This window comes from Camelina sativa, chromosome 9 (assembly GCF_030686135.1).
Source record: "Camelina sativa cultivar CO46 ecotype springtype chromosome 9, ASM3068613v1".
In the NCBI taxonomy this organism is placed as follows: domain Eukaryota; kingdom Viridiplantae; phylum Streptophyta; class Magnoliopsida; order Brassicales; family Brassicaceae; genus Camelina; species Camelina sativa.
This window is the reverse complement of record NC_141888.1, coordinates 36,727,243-36,747,207: the sequence shown is the minus strand read 5'-3', so window position 1 is coordinate 36,747,207 and position 19,965 is coordinate 36,727,243. Positions and strand designations below refer to the sequence as shown.

Here is a 19,965-nt window from a genome sequence, read left to right as displayed (position 1 = left end):
AAAGTTTGGATAATATAATTATGTTATTTTACATAACAACGTAATCATTCTCATCATATATTTACCAAGAATCGAATTGGAACTTTCTAAGCACTGAAATTAAATTTATTTATTGTGTTGACAGTTGACAGTTGACACTTTTTAAAACAATTTATTTAAATTTTATAATAGAAAAATGTAAAGGTCAAACAAGGCGATAAGGTTAATACTATAAAATATCAAAAACAGATTTAATTATTTTTATAAAAGAACAAAATGATAAATAATTGCAAAAAAAAAAAAAATTGTGGCTCCCATAAGGCCAAAGTTTGGTTGGTACACTACCAACAAGGCAACAGCATATCAACGGTCCGATCTTACGCGGCGATATAGACCTGTTATTTTCATACACATATATACACCCCATCAAATGGGGTTATATATATGATCAAAGAGAAAGAAAAGGAGTTATATTTCATTGTTTCACTTTTTTCGTTTACTAAATCGAAAAAAAAACAAATTTCATAAATGATTAAAGTAAGTCAATTTACACAGTTCTGCATTCATACCTATTTTCATATGCGTACACACACAAAACCCAAAAACTGGATCGGAGTTAACTATATGATCAAAAAGAAAAAAAAAGAGTTATAAATTTTATTCACTTTTTTATTTTTCTAGACGGAAGAACCAAATTTCATAAATGATTAAAGTAAATCAATTTACATAGTTTTTGCATTCATACTAATGGACTCACATCAAAGATAAACAGCATCTAAGAATTGCCTAGCGTCCAATCTTTTTCCAGGGAACCTTATTTCTAGATAGAAGAATCTATTTTTATTTTTTTTGTAATGCTGGTAATTTTATTTCGTCTTAATTAACATATTTTTAATAGCTTATTTACTTCATTTCATAATTAATATTCCTGAAAATATATTTTTAAAAAAAAAAATTCATATATATATGTAGAGATATCCTCAAAGTCATAACTCAAAGTCATAACGCATGATATTTTTTAATCATCCGGCAAAGAGCACACGTATGTATATGGTATGTAGAGTAGGAGGCAACCGCACCAAATCGGGGGAATGAATAGGTAGTACAATTTCGTTTGGAGTCTTGTACATAAGTTGGTGATATAATTAATTACAAAACATAAGAAGATAATTTCAGTTAATGTTGTCGCCGCCAGATACAACCTGTCATTGTCGAAGACTTGCCGGTCATAGCGGAGGACTAGCCGATAGATTCCGATTTTGTTTACCCAATAGATTAAATTCGAATCTTAGGGTTCACACCAAATTCGAATACAATTGTTTAATAAGATTAATATACACCACGAGACTTTTCAACAGCCCTATTCTGGCTGTGATTCTGTAGTATGCGCCCACAGAAAAAATTTCCTTGTATATTAATTGGCTGGCTAGTTGAGCAAAATATTACCGGGAATTTGTATCACGATTTTTAAGTTGTTCTTATGAGGAGGGACAATGTACATATTTCTTATGTACGAAGTTACAATCATAGATTAGCCGATTAGAGTATATATCTAAGTTAAATTACGTTTTTTTTTGGTACTACCAAAGGCCAAAGATATAGTGTGAGTAAGTGAACGTATCATTGTAAGTTTCTTATTGGTTGAACTATCGAGTTTTCCGTAAGTAAATAGTAATGAGAAGGCTTTTGTTAATAATAGTTTAATACATCAACATCTTACATCAAAAGTGTAAAGACTAAAAACTAAAAAGCAACAAAAAGAAAATTAAAGTCTGAAGCTTAAATTGATTTAAAAATAGACTTCGAAGGTTAAATCCCCATAGGCTGCGAAGCCAAATCTTCCATTATAGTAGTCTCTTTCCGATCCCACCACACCATTAAATAGTAACTATTTTACGTCGGAATACCAAACTTTCTCTCCAAGTCATATTTTACTTTTATTTAACTTTTTCATACGAAAGTTCCATATGTGGAAATTTACAAGGATTTGTTTATCTTTATAACTTTGATTTGCTCCTATAATAATCATGTTTCCAAAAGCGGAGCTTTTGGCCTGATCCCCACGTCTTTATAATTAAATGGGCATTTTACTTAATCCATCCAAACCATTTCATATCATTAGTGAACAATAATAATAATCACAAGTTCATCCTAAAGCATACGTGCATGTGTATAAACAAAAATCTTATAAACCTCGCAAGTTTGCAACAACAGTGTTGTTGTTTTTAAGCTTTCTATGGGTACCGTACACATGTATAAATAATAACAAAATGGGGAGATTAATTTATCACAAAAGCTGTAATTTACACAGAGTGTTTTCATTTGTAACATTACACAATCGATCATTTCCACTAACGATAGTAATTAACAACAACGACAAAATTAAAAAAAAAAATGAATGAAACTTGTAGTGCTCTTTCTTCTACGTAATAAGTGTTTCTTCGATTTATGATGATGGGATCTGAACGTCGTCGGTGGCTTCGTATATAGTAGAGAGTCTCAGTCTAAACGATCGAACCGCCAATTTAGCTCTCCCAGACGTATATCTTTTCAATTTCTGAACCGAACCAGACCGGGAATAACCGTTCACAGCTTTAAACGGCGTCGTTCTACTTTGTAATTTCCCTTTTTCCATCGTCATCGTCTCGCCGGCAGCTCCGACTCTGTTGTTAACGGCGTTAGGATGATTCAGCGTCACGACCGGCGAAATCCTCCCGCTATTACGACGGCGATATTTCCTCCCCTTCTTCCCCTTCCCGGCAGCTTTCTCAATAGCGACGCTAGCTTTCACGGCGAGAGCCGCCATATCAGACGTCGAGAGACGGTACTGACGTTTAGAGACGGGAAGAACGAAATAGATCTGATCCGCTTGAAGAATCTCGTCGGATTCGATCGCTGGAATGAAATCGTCGTAGTAGAGAGAATCGGAGTTACATAGAAAATAAAAAGAAGATGAACGAGACGACGAAGACGAAGAAGACGAAGACGTCGATTCAGATTCAAGAACCTGAGATGCTAACACCGGTACATCGTATTCACGAAGATCGCCGTTAATCGTGACGATTTTAGCCGTCGTCGTCGATGAAGAATCGTACTCGTTTCGATCCACAGATACACAAAGACCCATTTGTTTGTAGCTTTTTTTTTTTTGGTTTGGGGTTTCTTGAAAATAAAAATTTGAATTCTTGATTTGTTGCAGAGAGAAATAGAGAGAAGACGCGTTATGATAAAACAGAGTATGGTTTATTACAGAGAGATGTGGTGGTGAGGATATAAATAGAGGAAACAAAAGTAAAGTGGTGACGTCATCGTTTTACTTAAACCGGAAAAGAACAAAAACGGTTAAGTGTTGTGTTACGTTTTTGTCAAACCGGGAGCTGACGCGTACGCTTAGAGCATTGTTATTAGAGGGTTTTTGACTCTTGTGGAGAGTAGTCTAGTCACAGTCTTGTTTGACAAGGCTTAATATTTTAATATTCATGGATATTGGTTGGATATGAACTGATCTGGTGGCTGGTGGTGGTACGGTCACTGTCCTTACCCAAAATTCATGAACCTTCTAGTTTTTTAAATGTCAAAAGCATTTTGACTGATGTAATTATGTAAACATATCCAAATTTCAAACAATTTTGTTTAGGTAACTTTCCTTTATTTGTAACTAATGTCTTTAGTATACATAGTAAATTGGTAACAAAATCTACTAGTAGTAACTACTGGATACTAAATCAAATCGACCAAAGGATATAGTCAAATGCTTTATTTCAGTGGTTTTCTATGTTACTATTTGAATTTTAATACGTATTTGCACATTTTGATGAAACAAAACATAATTTTGTGTGAAGTAATTTTCCAAACTCAAGATGATTAACGTGTGAATTCACAATGTAGTACTTTAATTTGTATGAATGTATTGTATAGTCACAGTGCCGGTCCAATAATTACGAGTGCCCTATGCAAAACTAAAAAACATGCACTTTATATATTAACAAAAAAAATATAACCAACTGTAGATAAGATTTTATGTTTAATGTTTTGAAATTTTATTAACACAAATTAAAGTCAAAGCATTAGATTTGATGAAAGAGTTTATCTTATAGTTTAACAAAACAAACAATTAACCTCAAAAGGAAAAAAAAAAATCAAAATCAAAACCAAAACTAACAATTAACCTCAAAAACTATGACTTTCACTCATATTAAAACCTACATATTTGTAAGAACCTTCAAACATATATAAAAGTTTTACAATAAAATGCCCCTTAAATTTTGGATGTCCTAATCAACTGCTTGAATTGATTGCCCTATGGTCAAATAGTGTGAAATGTTCTAGTAATATATACGCAGATGTGCGTTTAGATAGATAGCCTTTCTGTTGTTCAAAAAAAAAAAAAAAAAAGATAGATAGCCTTTCTTATCCATATCTACGGCTGTACAAATTGATCTAGAAAGTCTAGTAAAATTGTCAACTTCCCCCAACTAGAAGATACGCAAAATATTAAATCGTCAATATAAAATCTTCTCATTCACTGTATTTGTAGAGAGTGCTAATTAATACGTACGTCCATTTTCGTGTATATGGAAACTAATGACGATGTGTGACTTCAAATATCTTGGTGAATTATGACGACAATCGCGGTTTAGGTAGCAACCGTTTTGGGAATTTTTTTAACAGATTTCCATATTCCGGCCGTAAGGATCAAGATATGTCAGCAATGACGCGGCTTCGAAGGTCTCAGCCGTAACACGTGAGTTAAAAATTAGCGATAAGGAGACCAGAAAAAAACAATAATTGAATAAGCGTGGGGAATAAGGAAACCGCAGCAACTATTTTGTTTCCTTCTTTAATGTGAAAGACCACAGCAACTTGTATTTGACTCTCACCATTTATCAAAATATAAAATTCAATCCACGTACCAGAAAAACGCAAATGATAAAATCAATTACTTTTATTCGTAAATAAATGCTAGTATTTTCAATTATGTGATTTTTTCTTTCTTTTTCCTAGTAACCCTCGTAATGATTCTTTATTCAAAAAATGTACAGTGGCTTTTGTAACGATATATTTATAATTTTATGAACATTTCCAATCATCTCTATACTAAAAAAATAGTATAGAGTGAGATTTTCCAAACCCATCTCTATTTTTATTTTAAAATAAAATTTTCAATTTTTTTATGTTTTAGAGTTTACACTCAAATTTGAAATTTTTTCATATGAGCCGAGTAGAGTTGGAGATGAACCCAACTAAAAAATAAAATTACTCATTTTAAAAAATGGAAAATGGAAGTACTCTTATCAACTCACGAGATACAACTCAAGTGCAATTTACGTTATCCCTTCTTTTTCCCCAAAGAACTATCACTTTACTCATGCTGCCTTGTACTTGGAAATAAAAATAACTTTACAGAGGAAAATGTACTTCAATAAAAGTTCAAAAACTTTTCCATTACGGAGTCAATTTCATGAAATTTCATGAATGAATGAATGATGTTTAGTTAAAAGTTTATGATAATTAATTTTTAATAAGTCTAATGGGGTTTATAACCTTAATTAATCATCACTTGGGAATCATAGATTTGCTGTCACTTCGCTGTCATAACAGTATATAATGTGCAACTACGTGTGCTTGGATTAGATTAATTACGTTGACATCTCTAATTTTTTTAAAAGCTTCTCGTAGTTCGCGAAAATCACAAATTTGAATTGATTTATGGACTTTATTATTGCATCTTAATCATAGTTTAGTTTCATTCAGTTATTACCAAAAAAACAAGTCCGAAGAAGCTAGGGAACACCGTACGCATTTAATTATTACATTGAACTGTGTAAAGTCGAACAGGTCGCAGGCCATGCAAAATGCAAGGAGGATTCACGTGTTCAACCGTTGACTTGGTAACCAATAGTACCTAGTACGTACGTACCAACTACATTTATATTTAATACTCAATTTCCAACTACATTTACATTACCCAATCCAAAAGTATAATTACATGATACGGTCAAATTAATAAACGATCATACAACGACGCTATAGTATTTATGTATGCACAAACGTACAAGCTATTCGTTCTATCATATTTTACAACGCTCAAATACCACCTACGGTTTCATTCTTATAAGGCTATGAGCTATTTAATTTATAGATGTCATGAGTTAGAACCTCATGATGTTGAGATTATTCAGAGATGAATAGCGATCTCAAAAACTACTATATACATTAGATTTTTAATGTATATATTTGGTAAAAATACAAATTTTATCAATTATTTTAATGTATTGAATAAAAAAAATTAGAAAATATATTAAAGAAAAAATAAAAGAGAAAATTTAGTTGTTTTCTTAATATGTATTAAAAAACCTTAAACGACATGTAATTTAAAATACTGATAAGTATTTTGTTGGACTATGGAAATTGTTAGAATCTAGTTGATTGGAGATGAGACCTCCTGTGGTGTCATACAATGTTCATGAAAGTCTTAATTGATTTGTCAAGTTGATTGAAAGTAAATACATTAATTTCTTTTGTCCTTTACTTGAAGATGTCTTTAAATCTTGATCAGCTTGCTAAACGCGTAATGTGTCATTTAGTTACAACGGAAATGAGGTAACTTCAGAGAATTCCGTTAAAACACGCTTTGTTGCAGAGTTTTCCAACTTTGCAATTGGCCATAGTACTGGTCTGAGTCTCTGAGATAGTCAATCAACTTAGAAGTTATATAAATTTACTTCTTCGTTGCTTCCGTTTCAAGATTGTTCGACAAATGATTTATACAGACGTGAAAACTGACGTATAAAAATGTTAACCAAGAAATTTATAAGTATATAGTTTTAGACGTGTGCGTATTTGTTAGAACGGCCACGCAATCACGTTGCTAAGTTTTAAATCTCTTGCACGGCTTCAAATAATGAAATATAGAGTATAATATCCTACTGGAAATTGTACATTAGTTTATGTGTTAACGAAATGTTTGTCCTATTGGTGACGATGATCACGTGCTAATCAGGAAAGATGGGATTTTTTTAATAGACATAGATATTGGTACAATGATCCCAAAATTATTAGATAGCTACCAAAATAGTACCTAAACCGTTTTGTTTAGATAAACCTCCTTGCACGTTTGCCTTTGTTCCCTGCCAGAAAATTTCCTAATTTCTGGTTTATCCTATGTATAACGTGGTCGTGACTCGTGTGCGCACACGGACTTACTCTTGGTTATGTGATATTTTTTGTTATTTTTTTTTGGTAAAACATACTCCTTCTGTTTCATATTAAATGTCATTTTAGAGTTTCTCACACATATTAAAAAAATCATTAAATTTTCTATTTTAACCCTTATTAATATATTAATCAATTTTTTCTATTGGTGTATACATTAAATTAGTAGGGATAAAATTAGAAAATTTACTAAATATCTACATTGGAAATATAAAGTGACACTTATTTTGTAACAGTCTAAAATGACACTTAATATGAAACAGAGGAAACAGAGGGAGTAGAACAAACAAAATAATAAGCCTCATTGGTTATGTAATATGTACTCTGTTTCAAGGACTTAATTGAAACAATTATAGAGATCGATCACAAAAAGGCTTAATATTGGGCTATGAGGTAGATGATTAATTTTGTTATCGATAGTTAGTGGGCTTGCAACGTTGTGTTTCACAAAACAAAGATGATTATGGTCATGACATTGTGTGTGTGTTTTTTTTTCTCAAAGTTTCTCTGATGAAATGTGAAATTTATTTATCAAATAGACGAAAGTCTATAGTTACAAGCTTGGAAATTACAGACTTGAAAGACTAACATCTCTCCGATTAACAATTTGTTTTAAATAAGTTAACTTTTGAAAATAATTTGTTGTATTTGTTGGCATAGCATTGGCCATTGTTAGTTATACATTTTTCAACAGCTTTCAAAAAGATTTTACACCATATTTAAATTTAGATAAATGACCCAATAGTTTAAATATAAACCACTAAGTTACTTATAATAATAGTAAATATGTTTCCTTCGTTTTTGAAATTAAAATTATTTGTCCCAATCGAAAGAGTCATCCCTACTTTCTTCTCCTTTCCACCATCTTGTACGAATCATAGGTCCTTCCCTTCCACCATCTCCAATCACTTGCCACTTACAGAGATCACATTTGTCTCTCCCATCTTTAAAGATTGTAAACCAATGATCACCACCTCCCCTCCACGTTATATGGCAGCGAAATTTTGTAGTGCCTTTCCAATTTACTCTGAATTTGAAAGACCATGCACTAGCGTAACGTATGTGTTGCAATCCCAAGTCATCTTCTGAAGACTTGCAATGTACATTTATAACCTCTCTGTTTCTGACTATATTACCGATCATCACAGTTTTCTTTTGTAAAGGTAACAACCGTCTACCTCTCCCGATTGGTTCTTCCGATGCAGCATCTGAAAAAGCTAACAATGACGACGACACCAACACGTAACAAACAAAACTGTAGATCATCAGTTTATAAAACTGATGACTACAGAAGATAGCCATGATTTCTAATCCTCTTTGGTATGAGAATTGACAGAAGCTAGATAACAATATTTATAGTCCCTGTTTATTTTATTTATAGAATTAAAGATCAGTACAAATATTAATAGTATGCTGCTATCCTTGACAAAGAAGAATATATTTATAGTATATTATTATCTGTTTGACTAATTATAGTTTTGTTGTTTCTTATTCTATTCATATCGAGATCAAATTTCATATCCAAAAATCAACAAATTACTTTAAATGATAATATTAAGGAAAGAGTATCATATCACACCTATTATTTACTCTTTTTCATATATTGTATTACTAACAAATATTATTCTATATAATTCTTTTAATTATGATTTGTACTTTATATATAAGTTATATCATTCCATTCAATAATATAACAAACAATAATAATACAATCCTATTCAATCTATTTACATATGGTATCAGATTTATTACTGAAATCTGCTCTGATACCATATGTAAATAGATTGAATAGGATTGTGTTATTATTGTTGTTATACTATTGAATTGAATGATATAACTTATATGTAAGTACAAATCATGATATAACTTATCTATAAGTACAAATCATAATAAGAAAATAAGTTTCAAATTATCTAACAATCAAACTTATTTTCTTGATACTCTTTCCTTCATATATAGTACACACTCCAAAGAATTTATGAAATTAGTCAAAATTCATAATCAATTAGTCAACATTTGTAACCTAGTTGAAACTGACGATAATACACCGAATCGATACAAGTAGCATACCACGAACCATATATCCTTTTCAAACGTATATTTACAGCCAAAAACTATATGAAAAAAACATATTTCAATCCTTTCTGAGTATATAACCTAGTATCTATATTTATAAAAACAAACAAGACATGATACTACTACTATACTACATTCATATATCTTCAAAAGGTTAAAAAGCAATACTAAGTACTAACCGTATACAACCACATTTTCTAGATTTTTATACATATAGTTAGGTTACTCTTAAAGTTATATAACTTCAGAACGGAGCACGGTGTGGGACTCCCTTACGTCTGCTTGAGTTCCGGTGATTATAAATCGGCGGCGTCCCCGGAGAAAGATTAAAACCGCTCTCATCACCGGAGCTCGAAGACCGTTGATCTCCGGACAAGTAATCAAACTTAACGGTGGAGATGGAGAGACCACTCATGAGACGGTTGAAAGCACACGTCGTCTTCCGTATTTTAGTTGGTGTGGTCGCCTCATCAGACTCCCATTCACCTTCGTACTCCCTTCCATGCTTCCCTCTCAGAGAGAAGGTTAGACTTGGATCATTCCTTCCTCGCTTCATCCCTCCAAGCTATAAAAAAAAAATCACCAAACAACAAAGGTCAATATGGTCATTCCAACATAAACAGAGGAAAACAGAGGAAAACAGGGGAACAGAGAGATTACTTTGCAACCGAGGGAGCAGAAACGGAAAGAATCAAGAAGGCTTCTGCAACAGATTTCACAAGTGTTGGTGACGCCTTTGCCGATTCTTGGCTGAGGACGTTCGTTCAAGAAGACGATCCTTGCGCTGTTGATTATGTAAGTCTGAACACAAGAGATGTCTATGTACTTCTGAATCTCGTTTACCCTCACCACGTTGTGGTACGATGACCTCCGTATCTGCGGATAACATATTAGTTCCACGTTCTGTGAATTGAACGGGAAAGACAAGAACAATGATTTTTGAATATGATGGAAACAAACCTGAAGGACACGATGGTTTCTGTGATTGGACAAACAGTAAGAGCAAAAGGCTTCGGAGCTGCAGTCAAGACAGAACATGTTGCATTCGCTCTTGTTTGAAGCGGCGTGGATTGAACAGGGGACGAAGTAGTTTGCTCTTAGCATAGGGATTAGCCATGGTGGAGGACTCAGATTGTAGTTATCTTCTTCTGCTCTCATCATCGGTCCCTAAAAGATTATAAACACCAAATTCAAAGGGTAGAAATATAAGAATCTACACATTAACTCTTATGGAAAGAAACGAGAGTCAGAAGAAGAAACATTTAATTACCATTGAGCGTCTTGTGATATGTTGTTATAGAGGTTTTCAATAGCCAGCTTGAAGAGTGAATAAGAAGAACTGACCTAAAAGAAGATTGAAAAGACTAAGAAGAGATGTTTTTGATTTAGAGGAGGCGGCGGCGGCAAATAGTTAAAAGAGAAATTGAGGTTTTTCTTGTTTTTTGAAGTCGGCCACCGATATAATTTTTTCAGAGTTTAATTATAATTCACATGAAAATCATATAAATATCCTCTTTTTAAAAATTGTTTATTTTTTAGTTTTCTTTAGTTACTTTTCCTTTGGCCAAAATAAGTGTCTGCTAATTTTGCTTTTTAAAGTCCAGGGAGAGACACACGTATATTGGTGTGCACATGTGTGGGTCTCTCGAGACCCCAGAAGTAAAGGAACTAAAACAAAAAAAAAAGTGTAGTATTCTTGAAAATTCTGACTCATTATTGCTCACCTCACAAATGATGATAAATCTCATTTTTACTATTTCGTGGTCCGCGACAAATATCAAAATTTAGCCGACTATTTTTATTCGGTCCTACATCACTCCCAACGTAGGAAGAGGAAGATATTATTTTCTACCAAATTTGTTGATTGTATCAGTTTAATAATATTCGTTACGTTCAACATTTGTGATAAATATCCACATATAAGTATATTAACATAACTAGTGGTATAATACGGGCCATACGAGAGAAACCGAGAGTGGGTGGATACTATTAAAAGAAGTAAAAGGAACTAATTATATTACCTCTGGTCACATTAGAAACACGTGGCTAGAAGTGAAGAGCCAGAGGGATCGACGGACACGAGGGGAGACAGAACAGAATTGAGGGATTGGTGTAGATTCTGGTCTGAGCCGTTGGATTAAGAGGACAATCTTTTCTGCGTAACGTGGCAAACGCTTTTGTCCTTTTCTAGTTAACCCACATGACAAATCCTAGACCGTCGGATGGAGAAGTTGAGTCGCGGCGTACGTGTGCCACCTCTTTTATAATCGTAAGGTTAGTAAGCGTCTTGTCACGTGATCCAAATGCTAATAGTACTAGTATTTCTTTATTTAACAAAAAATATATATTAAAGTGGTCTTCTTATCATCTAGTGAGTGCTTTTGGTGAAAGTGCTTTCCAGTTTCAGGGTTGTGTCTTGTATGTGATCTAAACTGTTAGCTTTTACGGTCAAAGCCAAAACTAAGAGGATTTGTCCCGAATCTTATATTAGCTGTACGGCTTATGCGTGTGTGTCAAATTGTTCACACATGATTTCTTATAGGCTCACACTGTTTGAAGTTTATGTCGACTGATAAAAAATATAATTGCATTTCTCATAGTATCTTGTTAATAGATATTTTACCAGTTGCGAATAGCTCAATCTTATCATCATTCTTTAAACATATTTTACTGTTATCAGTTGACAAAAGAGAATATCTGCTATTATCATTGTTAATTCTATTTCTTGTTTTAAAATCTCTGCCTAGCACCGATTACACCCCGTAAAATCGCTAGGTCTATCCTCTCCATCTTGATTAATGATTAATCTCTACCTAATATTAATTATCTAATTATGCCTATCTAATTTGATTATAACCTATCTAATCCGATTACTTTCCGTTTAGTTTTATATATACTGATTACTTTTGGATCTAAATATAAATAAAATATATTTATTTTTGTTATTTAGACATTTAAATTAAAAGTTTATGATGTTTTATAATAAATGATGTACAAAGTTTCAATGAAAATCATAAAATCTTCTTTTTAAGATTATCTTTTTTTGTGTTAAACCGTAATTTTTAAAAGATAATATTATCTAGTTTTATATTTTATTTGATATGTTTCCTTTAACCTAAACAAAATTATACATATATTTAATACTATATATTTATATTTTATTATTAAATTAATAAAATAATCCTAAAACTAGTCTCCGATTAATACTTGTTTAATCTTCGATTTTCTTGTTAGTCGCAAAGTGCACCTTAACCGCCCGACTGGCGTCCGGAAGATGGTAACGAATGAATAAAAGAGAAGTGTGATCCACGTAATCAGTTAGTAGATATCTATAGAAAATTACACATAACCACCAATTGTTCAATATGTTGGAAGAAAAGTTAACGAATCATATTTTTTTTTTCTTATGATTCTTTCTACGTTCTTATCTCTTTTTCAACTCTACAATAAGCGATTATTGGTCTGTTTGTTTGGTTTTGTTTGTATTTGAAAAAGTGAAAAAGAAAGAAACTTTTTAAGACATTTTGTGGGAAGAAGGTGAAGATAGGGTAAGGCACTGTTGACCGACCTGAACAATAATAGTCAATATCGCACGTAACTCACGTGACACGTTGTGGTTCACTTTTATTTAGCAAGTGGCTAAATACTACTTTTACATAGCATTAAGAAAAGATATTACATTACAAGTTTACAACAATCGTCAAAGTAGATACAAGGAAGAAAACAAGATTCAGTAAATAGCCACAGCTTCTGTGTTGTTAAGAGAGAATAAACTAAAAACTGTAATTAAGTACAAGGAAATTAACAGATTCAAGAATAAAAACATAATTAGCCAAAGTATTAAAAAAACTCGGGTGTTGAAGCTGTCTCTGCGCTGACCCCCAAAACCTGTTTCTTCTCTGTACTCTCTGGCTCATATAAGACCAGTGCGTATTTGATCTCCTTCTCTGTAATGACCAAATTCCCACATGTCTTTGGGTTTTCTCACTTGCCTCCTGTTCTCAGGATCCTTCACCACATTTTTTAACTCTTTCTAACAGCAGTTAATTATACAAACCTTAGATTGAGCCATAATCAAGACCTCCCCAACTGAAGTGAGAGCCTTGTCTGACGATAGGGAAAGCGTGCATAAACACGCAGACACAAACGCAGACTGTAGCAACAGCAAGCATCGAGTGGATGATCGGTGTTGGGAAGAAACGATGTGAACCTGAAACCCTTTTCCGATACTTTAGAGCGACACTTGCACACGTGTTGCAAGATCTCTTGAGCTCTGAGCTTAGTCTCTTACTCAGACCAATCTGATCGATCCCATTTTCGATGTTCAGAGATATTTGACCGTTTCTTTTATCTGCAAGTTTACGAGCCACCAAGGAGTTGTAACTGTGGTTGTTTCTCATTGAAGCATAGCTAAATGGAGTCTGCCCGGTTGCATCGACTAGGGAATTCCAGCAAGACAACCCAATCTGAAACAACGTGAAAACTCGGGTTAGTGAAAAAACAAAGAAGCTATAGAGATGGGTTCTAAATATAGAAATTGTACCTCTTGTGGATCATTAGTCAGGACATCAATCATATCATCAGAACCAGATGTGGAAGCAGCCAAATGCAAAGGTGTGATACCGCCAGGTCCAGCGATATTAGGTAAGAAGATGAAGTTTTTAGTAGAGGGATTGACAGAATAATGAATCAGCGTTTCAGCCATTTTTGTGTTTCTCCTTTTGACAGCGCGGTTCAATAGCTGACTCTCGGCCAGCATATCTAAGGACTCCTTGTTCATCAGACCGTCTTCTCCCAAATTTCTCTCTACCATCATATCCAGGAGAGTTCTTATGAGAGAACAGTAATCTCTCTCAACCGAGCATATGAGCAAAAATTTGAAGCGGGGAAGAGAAAAGTCAGATTCTCCATGAATATTGGATGTCCATTTCCTCTGAAATAGCCAACCGAGCTCATTTAAGAAGCAAAGAACTTCTTCTCTTGATCTTGGACGATCTAAGTTGTGTGCTTGTTCTTCTATTACGTCTTTTGTATGAAACTCGTCTTCAAGGCGATTCAACTCTTTGCAAATCTTGGCATTGGCTATTATCAAAGGGAAACTGTCACCTCTGAATCCATTCCCGACCTGTTTTGACATAAAAAGGAACTGTTAAACTAACATCTTCCAGAAACCAAGACTTACTAAGAAACTTAAAGTTTCGTATTTTCAAAAGTCCTTACCTCAATGAAACAGCGTCCTAGAGAAACAGGGCTTGCACTCTGAACTTTGAAACTACCTACGTTTAACTCATCAAATTTCGTTCTTCTATGTTCTGTTCCAGTTACTTCCATTGATGCGTAGTTACCCATATGCGCGCAACGAAAACTGCAGCATTGGCCATAAGGCTTAGAGGGAAAAAGACAGAAAGATGCAAAAAAAATAGCTAAATCCATACAAAAATTGTTTACCTCATTCCGTCAATAGTCAAGTTTCTACCCCTTACTGTCAAAGCTGTTTCCTCACCGGCTACAACAGCCAACGGCGACACTGTGATCAGCTCTGGTGAATTCAAAGTTCTCCAAAATTTGCTCAGACGAATTCTACCTGTAATATTGCATAGAAATGACTTGGTCATTATCTTGCAGACCATACGCACCAACAGACACAGAGGTATCAGGCTATGAGCACTCACCATCTTTGTATGATGCAAGCTGTCTTCCTGTATTGATCAAAAATCTTGTGTTACTCCAAAAATCTGAATCTTGAACCAAAGAACTAACCCGTTGCTGCAAGTTTTCCTCAAGCTGCAAATAAAACATAAAACCCATTAGTACTCAGAGCAAATTCGGATAGTGTTAACCAATAATTCGACCATTCAGTAAATTCACCCACTTGTTCCCAAGCAGACGCTGACATTGCCACATAGACTGATAAAATAACACAACCAGGCCTGATATAACTCTCCATTTCTGATGGAATGCTAGAAAGCCAGCTATAGATCTGAAATTAAGAATTGCCAACTGTTAGGACTTAATATATATATTTTTCTTTTTCACAGTTTTAGAAGGTTAGAAATGCCGCAGAAGCAATCACCTCTGTTCGCAATGTCCCAGGGAGCTGACTAGGATCTTTTCCAAGTAGTTTGAAAACTATCTTTCCTGTGCGGTCCTGTTTGTAAAACCATAAAAATGGCTTTAGACCTGCTTTACTAAGATCTTGATTTAGTTTACTAAGGGAATAGGGCTTGCTGCATACCTGAGCATCAGAGTTTAGGCTGGGAGGAGAATAATCCGAACCAGATGAGGCATAACCAGATTGATGCCTGGAAACATTAAAATTAGGATTTGCAGCAGGTCCTCTGATCGACGCGCCAAAGAGCTCTAGGGGCATACAACTGGTCCTGGGACTGGGACTAGTGTTTTTGTAATTGTTAGACCTCCTGCTTTCAGGAGAAGTCTGCAGCGGGAAAAACTCCTGCATGACCGGAGACGATGATGGAGATCTATCATCAACAGGGTTACTGCTGGCTGAAGAATAATACTTTGTTGAAGATGCAACTGTTGGTCGACTTTCATCCTCTGGTGAAGAGGTGAATAGTTGTAGAGATAAGCTCGATCTAGTGTCCTGACCGCGTGAGTCTGAATCCTGAGAAGGAGAATGGTTACTGCTACTTGTCCTCTCTCCTCCCCCAAAAGAAGGAAACTCCAAAGTTCTCTTTTCTAAATTGGTAGTAGCACCGTGATCAGAAGAAGTTAACTTAGTCTTTTCATTGCTTTCTTTGTTACCAAACCCTCCTTGAGATAACAATGCTATAGTCTCAGGTGCAGATGAGCCTAAAGTTGACGAGAGAACAGCAAGTAAATCCATGGTAGATGGAGAAGAACACCCATCCAAACCATTTTGAGGGTTCATCGCGGAAGGTTGATCCGGACTCTTTCTGGCTAAAACTCCAATATTGTTCAACTTTGAGACAAGATCCATAGGTAAAGGTAAAGCATTGATCTTGTTAAGTATCTGAACAAGTTGTTCTCTTTGAGGCACTCCTGGAGACGCGTTGGGTTTAGCTTCATTCCTACCTGAAGGAACACAAAACAGACTTTGTTTTAAAACATGGATCATCTAAAAACAGAATAACCAGAGAGAGAGAGAGAGAGAGAGTGATGCAAAGCCTAAAGTACCTTGTGCACAAGCTAAAGCTGTTAACAAAGCCAGGACATCCATATTAGCGTTAGTAGAACTACCATCACGATTCCCGGGAGCTACAACACGAGAGGTAATCTCTTCAGGCTGCGTTTTCCTCCTCCGCCTGTTATGACCAGCCAATCTACGCCTACAACTTCTCTTTCCCTCATCAAACTCAGAGAGCAGATGAAACCTAACAACCAAAAAGTTCCAATCTTTAAGAACTCAATCATCACTCGCTAAAAAAGGATTGATTACAATCGAAAAAAGTCAGATTCTTTTCACCTGCTACACTGTTGGCAAAACCTCTGCATCTGTTTGCCAACAAGAGCTTTGGTAGCTTTGCTATGAACCTCACAAACTTTATGTCTTCTATGATAATCCTTAGCAATTGATAGATCTTCTTTACAATTATCAACCTGACACTTAGGAGAGTTTCCTCCTCCTCCTCCTCCGCCGCCCCTTCCCGGAGATCCCGACTTAACCTTCTTGTTAGGAGGAGAACTGGTTACAGCCACCGGCGTGTCTTCGAAATCGTTAAAACCACTGGCTAGATTCAAATCAAGCCCTCTTTCTCCTCCTCCTCCCTCGTAACTCAAACCACCGGTATTATTGTTACTACTACCAAGGCGGAGAGGCTCTTCTGCCTCAACTTGTTTAGCTTCAAATCTTTGGCTATCCCACTCCCACGTATTGGGATTCCAATCATTTTTAGGCTGCTGAGATGGCACAAGCCAGTGTGGCTGATGATGATTATAAAGATCTCGTTTTTTTCCCATGGGATTGTGAAATGAAATCGGAGCAGCTACTTGAGGACCTACCTCATCCATTTCTATCTCTCTAAAACTCGACTCTTTTTTTTTTCTTCACCTTTCACAAACTACAAAAATTCAACAAACGAGAATTAAGGGATTTTGAAAATAAAAAAGGGATCTCTTTTATCCGAAAATAGAAGAGAGAGAGAGATCAGATGAACATAAATTTCGTAAATTTGAAAAAAAAAAGGGGAAAATGAACCGACTCTGTTACCTGAGCATAACTCCTCTGCTCTCAATCGTACTTGTGTGTTACACGAATTTCTGATTTTGGAATCGGAGCTTCAAACGAAAAAAAGAAAAGTACCTTTTTCCGAAAATCGAATCTAAGACAAAAAAAAAAAACAGAGACTTTGTTCAGATTTGAGGCAACTTCCAAAATCGAATCTTCCGAAATTTTCGACCTGAAAAATCGATTGAGAATCGAGGGCTTTCTTCCTTGTTGTGTTTCCCTCTCAAATTTGTGTTCTTTCTCTTCTTTTTTTTGAGACTCTTTCCTTGTTTTCTCTTTCTCTCTCTCTCTAGTCTTCAACTCCTAACCTTTTACGAAACTTTTTTTCTTATTTTGTTCGGCGGTGGCACAAATTGTAAATTCGGATCGAACAAGAGGTCTTTTCTGTAACAGTCTCGCGGAAAAAAAAAATGAAGGATCCAAGATACTTCATTATTTACAGAGAAAAAAAAACAAAGGAAAAAAAAAAAACAATAATATATGAAAATACATTTCCAATAATACAAAATTTGTATTATTCATCATCTCTATTCACTACTATTGAGTATTCACGATTTGAAATTTTGAAATTTTTCAATTTTCCTATCAAACATTTTGAGTATAAGCATGTTTTATTATTAGTCTCTCTTTCATTAACGATAATATATACTATTCGTCAATAGTTTGATACGTCATCAGGAAACCAAAAAAAAAAAAAAAAAAATTCAATAGTACTCAGCTTCATTTCAATATAAGGAATACAACCTATTGAGTATTTTGACTATCCTATGTCCACCCAAGTAGTATTCATTATCGTTTTTACGTGTAGATAGAGTTGAGCAGTATTTTAGATAAAAACAAAATGCTTTGTTTTCTTATAAATAATAATTCAACAATGTGCACTTATCAACTAAAAGTAGAGACAAATATACTAGAACGATACAGAAGAAAGAGATTTCGTACACACACAAAAAAAAAAAAAAGAGTATTTGGACCCGAAAATGTGTGTCTACTTTGATATGGACAAATCTCTATATAGGTAAACGAAATGTCAAACGAATCAACACAAAGTCACAGTTGTATTCTATTACACACAGTCAAGCTAGGTCGGTAACGCGAATCACGCTATATAGATAAATGAACGTATAAATTGGGATTTGGGAGTTATCAGTTTTTAGATTTTAAAGCCTACTACTACATGTAGTAGTAATTAGACACACTAATAAGTAAACCATAAATCAAAAAACGCGTCCGCGTTTGGGGGAAGTCGGCGTCACAATAACGGAAGGTAAAAAAGGCCTAAAAGGCTAAAAACACACACCAAACCGTTCCCATTCCACCCAAAAACCTGTCGATATTACAAAGACATAATTATCCTTTTTTACTTTCACAAAATTACGAAACAGCCCCTTCTTTAAATTTAGACAAGAGATCGATCTCTCTCATGTACGGATTTATGTCGCGTGAGTCTGTCTCTTTACGCGGCATGCAACGCAACAACTAGCTTACGGCGCGTGACACATCCGAACACGAGAATAGTCCCTTTTTAGCCTTTTTATCAAGTTAAGATAATTCGTAAATCCTTTTTCTTCGTATCAAGTTTTAACTTTTTTGCTGCTTATATCTCTCTCTTTCTCTTCTGTGATGGAAGTATATGCATAAGATTGTGTGAATGTAAATTAAGATACGTACTACATGTAATAGATTAAAAAGTGGAGAAACAGCTGTATTTGGTACGGAAAGGTAGATGTCAATTTTGATTGGAGAATACTGACAAACCCATTCGTAGATTGATATAGATAGAGAGCTTTGTACTTTACTCTTTTATTACTTTCATTTCTTGTGTACTACCTCTTCTCTTTTCTCTTTTTTTCTCAACCTTTTTGTTTACATATTCATTCACCGTGAATTTGAAAAATATTATTTGTACGAAAAGCATTGGTCACAAGTTTGTACTATCAAAACAACAATTAACCTTTTGTAAAAGTTTCTTACCAAATATCTTTTTTACTAGTATCCAACAAAGAAAACAATTAAAGTCATAAATATTTATCCATACTATTAAAAGGGAAGCATTATTTATAAGGCAAAATGAATCCTGAAATATATGACATAAAATAACCCTGAATAAATTAAAAAACATACAATACAAAAGGGATATTAAAGTAAGAACAATACTTGGGTTCACCCCTAGGGGTGAACCTCTCCATTCACCCCCTAATAAAATAAGGCAATAAAATCTTTATACATTATTATAAAATTAAAAAACTTAAACCGCACTTTAATAAACCCAAACCGACATATATAAAATCTAAACCCTAACCATCTCATTTGTGAACCCAAACCGTATATAATTTCGTTCTACTTATAAAATCTAAACCCTAACCATCTTATTTGTGAACCCAAACCGACATATAATTTCGTTCTAATTGTGAAATCTAAACCCTAACATCTCATTTGTGAACCCAAACCGACATATTATTTTGTTCTACTTGTAAAATCTAAAC

General features: G+C 34.3%; 4 protein-coding genes across 5 annotated transcripts; all 4 read right to left on the bottom strand.

The window, feature by feature from the left end:
* Positions 1–2,239: 2,239 nt before the first annotated feature.
* On the bottom strand, positions 2,240–3,225 carry LOC104713326 (uncharacterized). The gene has a single exon (XM_010430422.2). It carries the CDS (start codon positions 3,104–3,106, stop codon positions 2,426–2,428), a length of 681 nt encoding a protein of 226 aa, XP_010428724.1. The 5' UTR covers positions 3,107–3,225; the 3' UTR covers positions 2,240–2,425.
* A 4,595-nt stretch (positions 3,226–7,820) lies between these two features.
* Positions 7,821–8,537, bottom strand: LOC147939223 (S-protein homolog 3-like). The gene has a single exon (XM_087466819.1). The coding sequence runs from the start codon at positions 8,494–8,496 to the stop codon at positions 8,008–8,010; it is 489 nt and encodes a 162-aa protein (XP_087322945.1). The 5' UTR covers positions 8,497–8,537; the 3' UTR covers positions 7,821–8,007.
* Positions 8,538–9,261: 724 nt separating this feature from the next.
* On the bottom strand, positions 9,262–10,849 carry LOC104713325 (protein RGF1 INDUCIBLE TRANSCRIPTION FACTOR 1). Its single transcript, XM_010430421.3, has 4 exons — positions 10,541–10,849; positions 10,231–10,437; positions 9,931–10,146; positions 9,262–9,835 (listed from the first exon to the last, which is right to left on the bottom strand). The coding sequence occupies exons 1-4, from the start codon at positions 10,541–10,543 to the stop codon at positions 9,515–9,517; spliced, it is 747 nt and encodes a 248-aa protein (XP_010428723.1). The 5' UTR covers positions 10,544–10,849; the 3' UTR covers positions 9,262–9,514.
* Positions 10,850–12,906: 2,057 nt separating this feature from the next.
* LOC104713324 (squamosa promoter-binding-like protein 16) lies at positions 12,907–18,085 on the bottom strand. Of its 2 annotated transcripts, XM_087466818.1 has the most exons (12): positions 17,652–17,829; positions 17,462–17,573; positions 16,718–17,312; positions 16,429–16,625; positions 15,506–16,326; positions 15,344–15,418; positions 15,143–15,250; positions 14,943–15,054; positions 14,719–14,854; positions 14,491–14,635; positions 13,814–14,395; positions 12,907–13,736 (listed from the first exon to the last, which is right to left on the bottom strand). In XM_087466818.1, exons 3-12 carry the CDS (start codon positions 17,260–17,262, stop codon positions 13,329–13,331), a joined length of 3,129 nt encoding a protein of 1,042 aa, XP_087322944.1. In that variant the 5' UTR covers positions 17,263–17,312; positions 17,462–17,573; positions 17,652–17,829; the 3' UTR covers positions 12,907–13,328. The 2 variants fall into 2 exon arrangements, with proteins under 2 accessions (XP_087322944.1, XP_010428722.2); XM_010430420.3 differs by having other exon boundaries at positions 17,462–18,085.
* Positions 18,086–19,965: the final 1,880 nt, after the last annotated feature.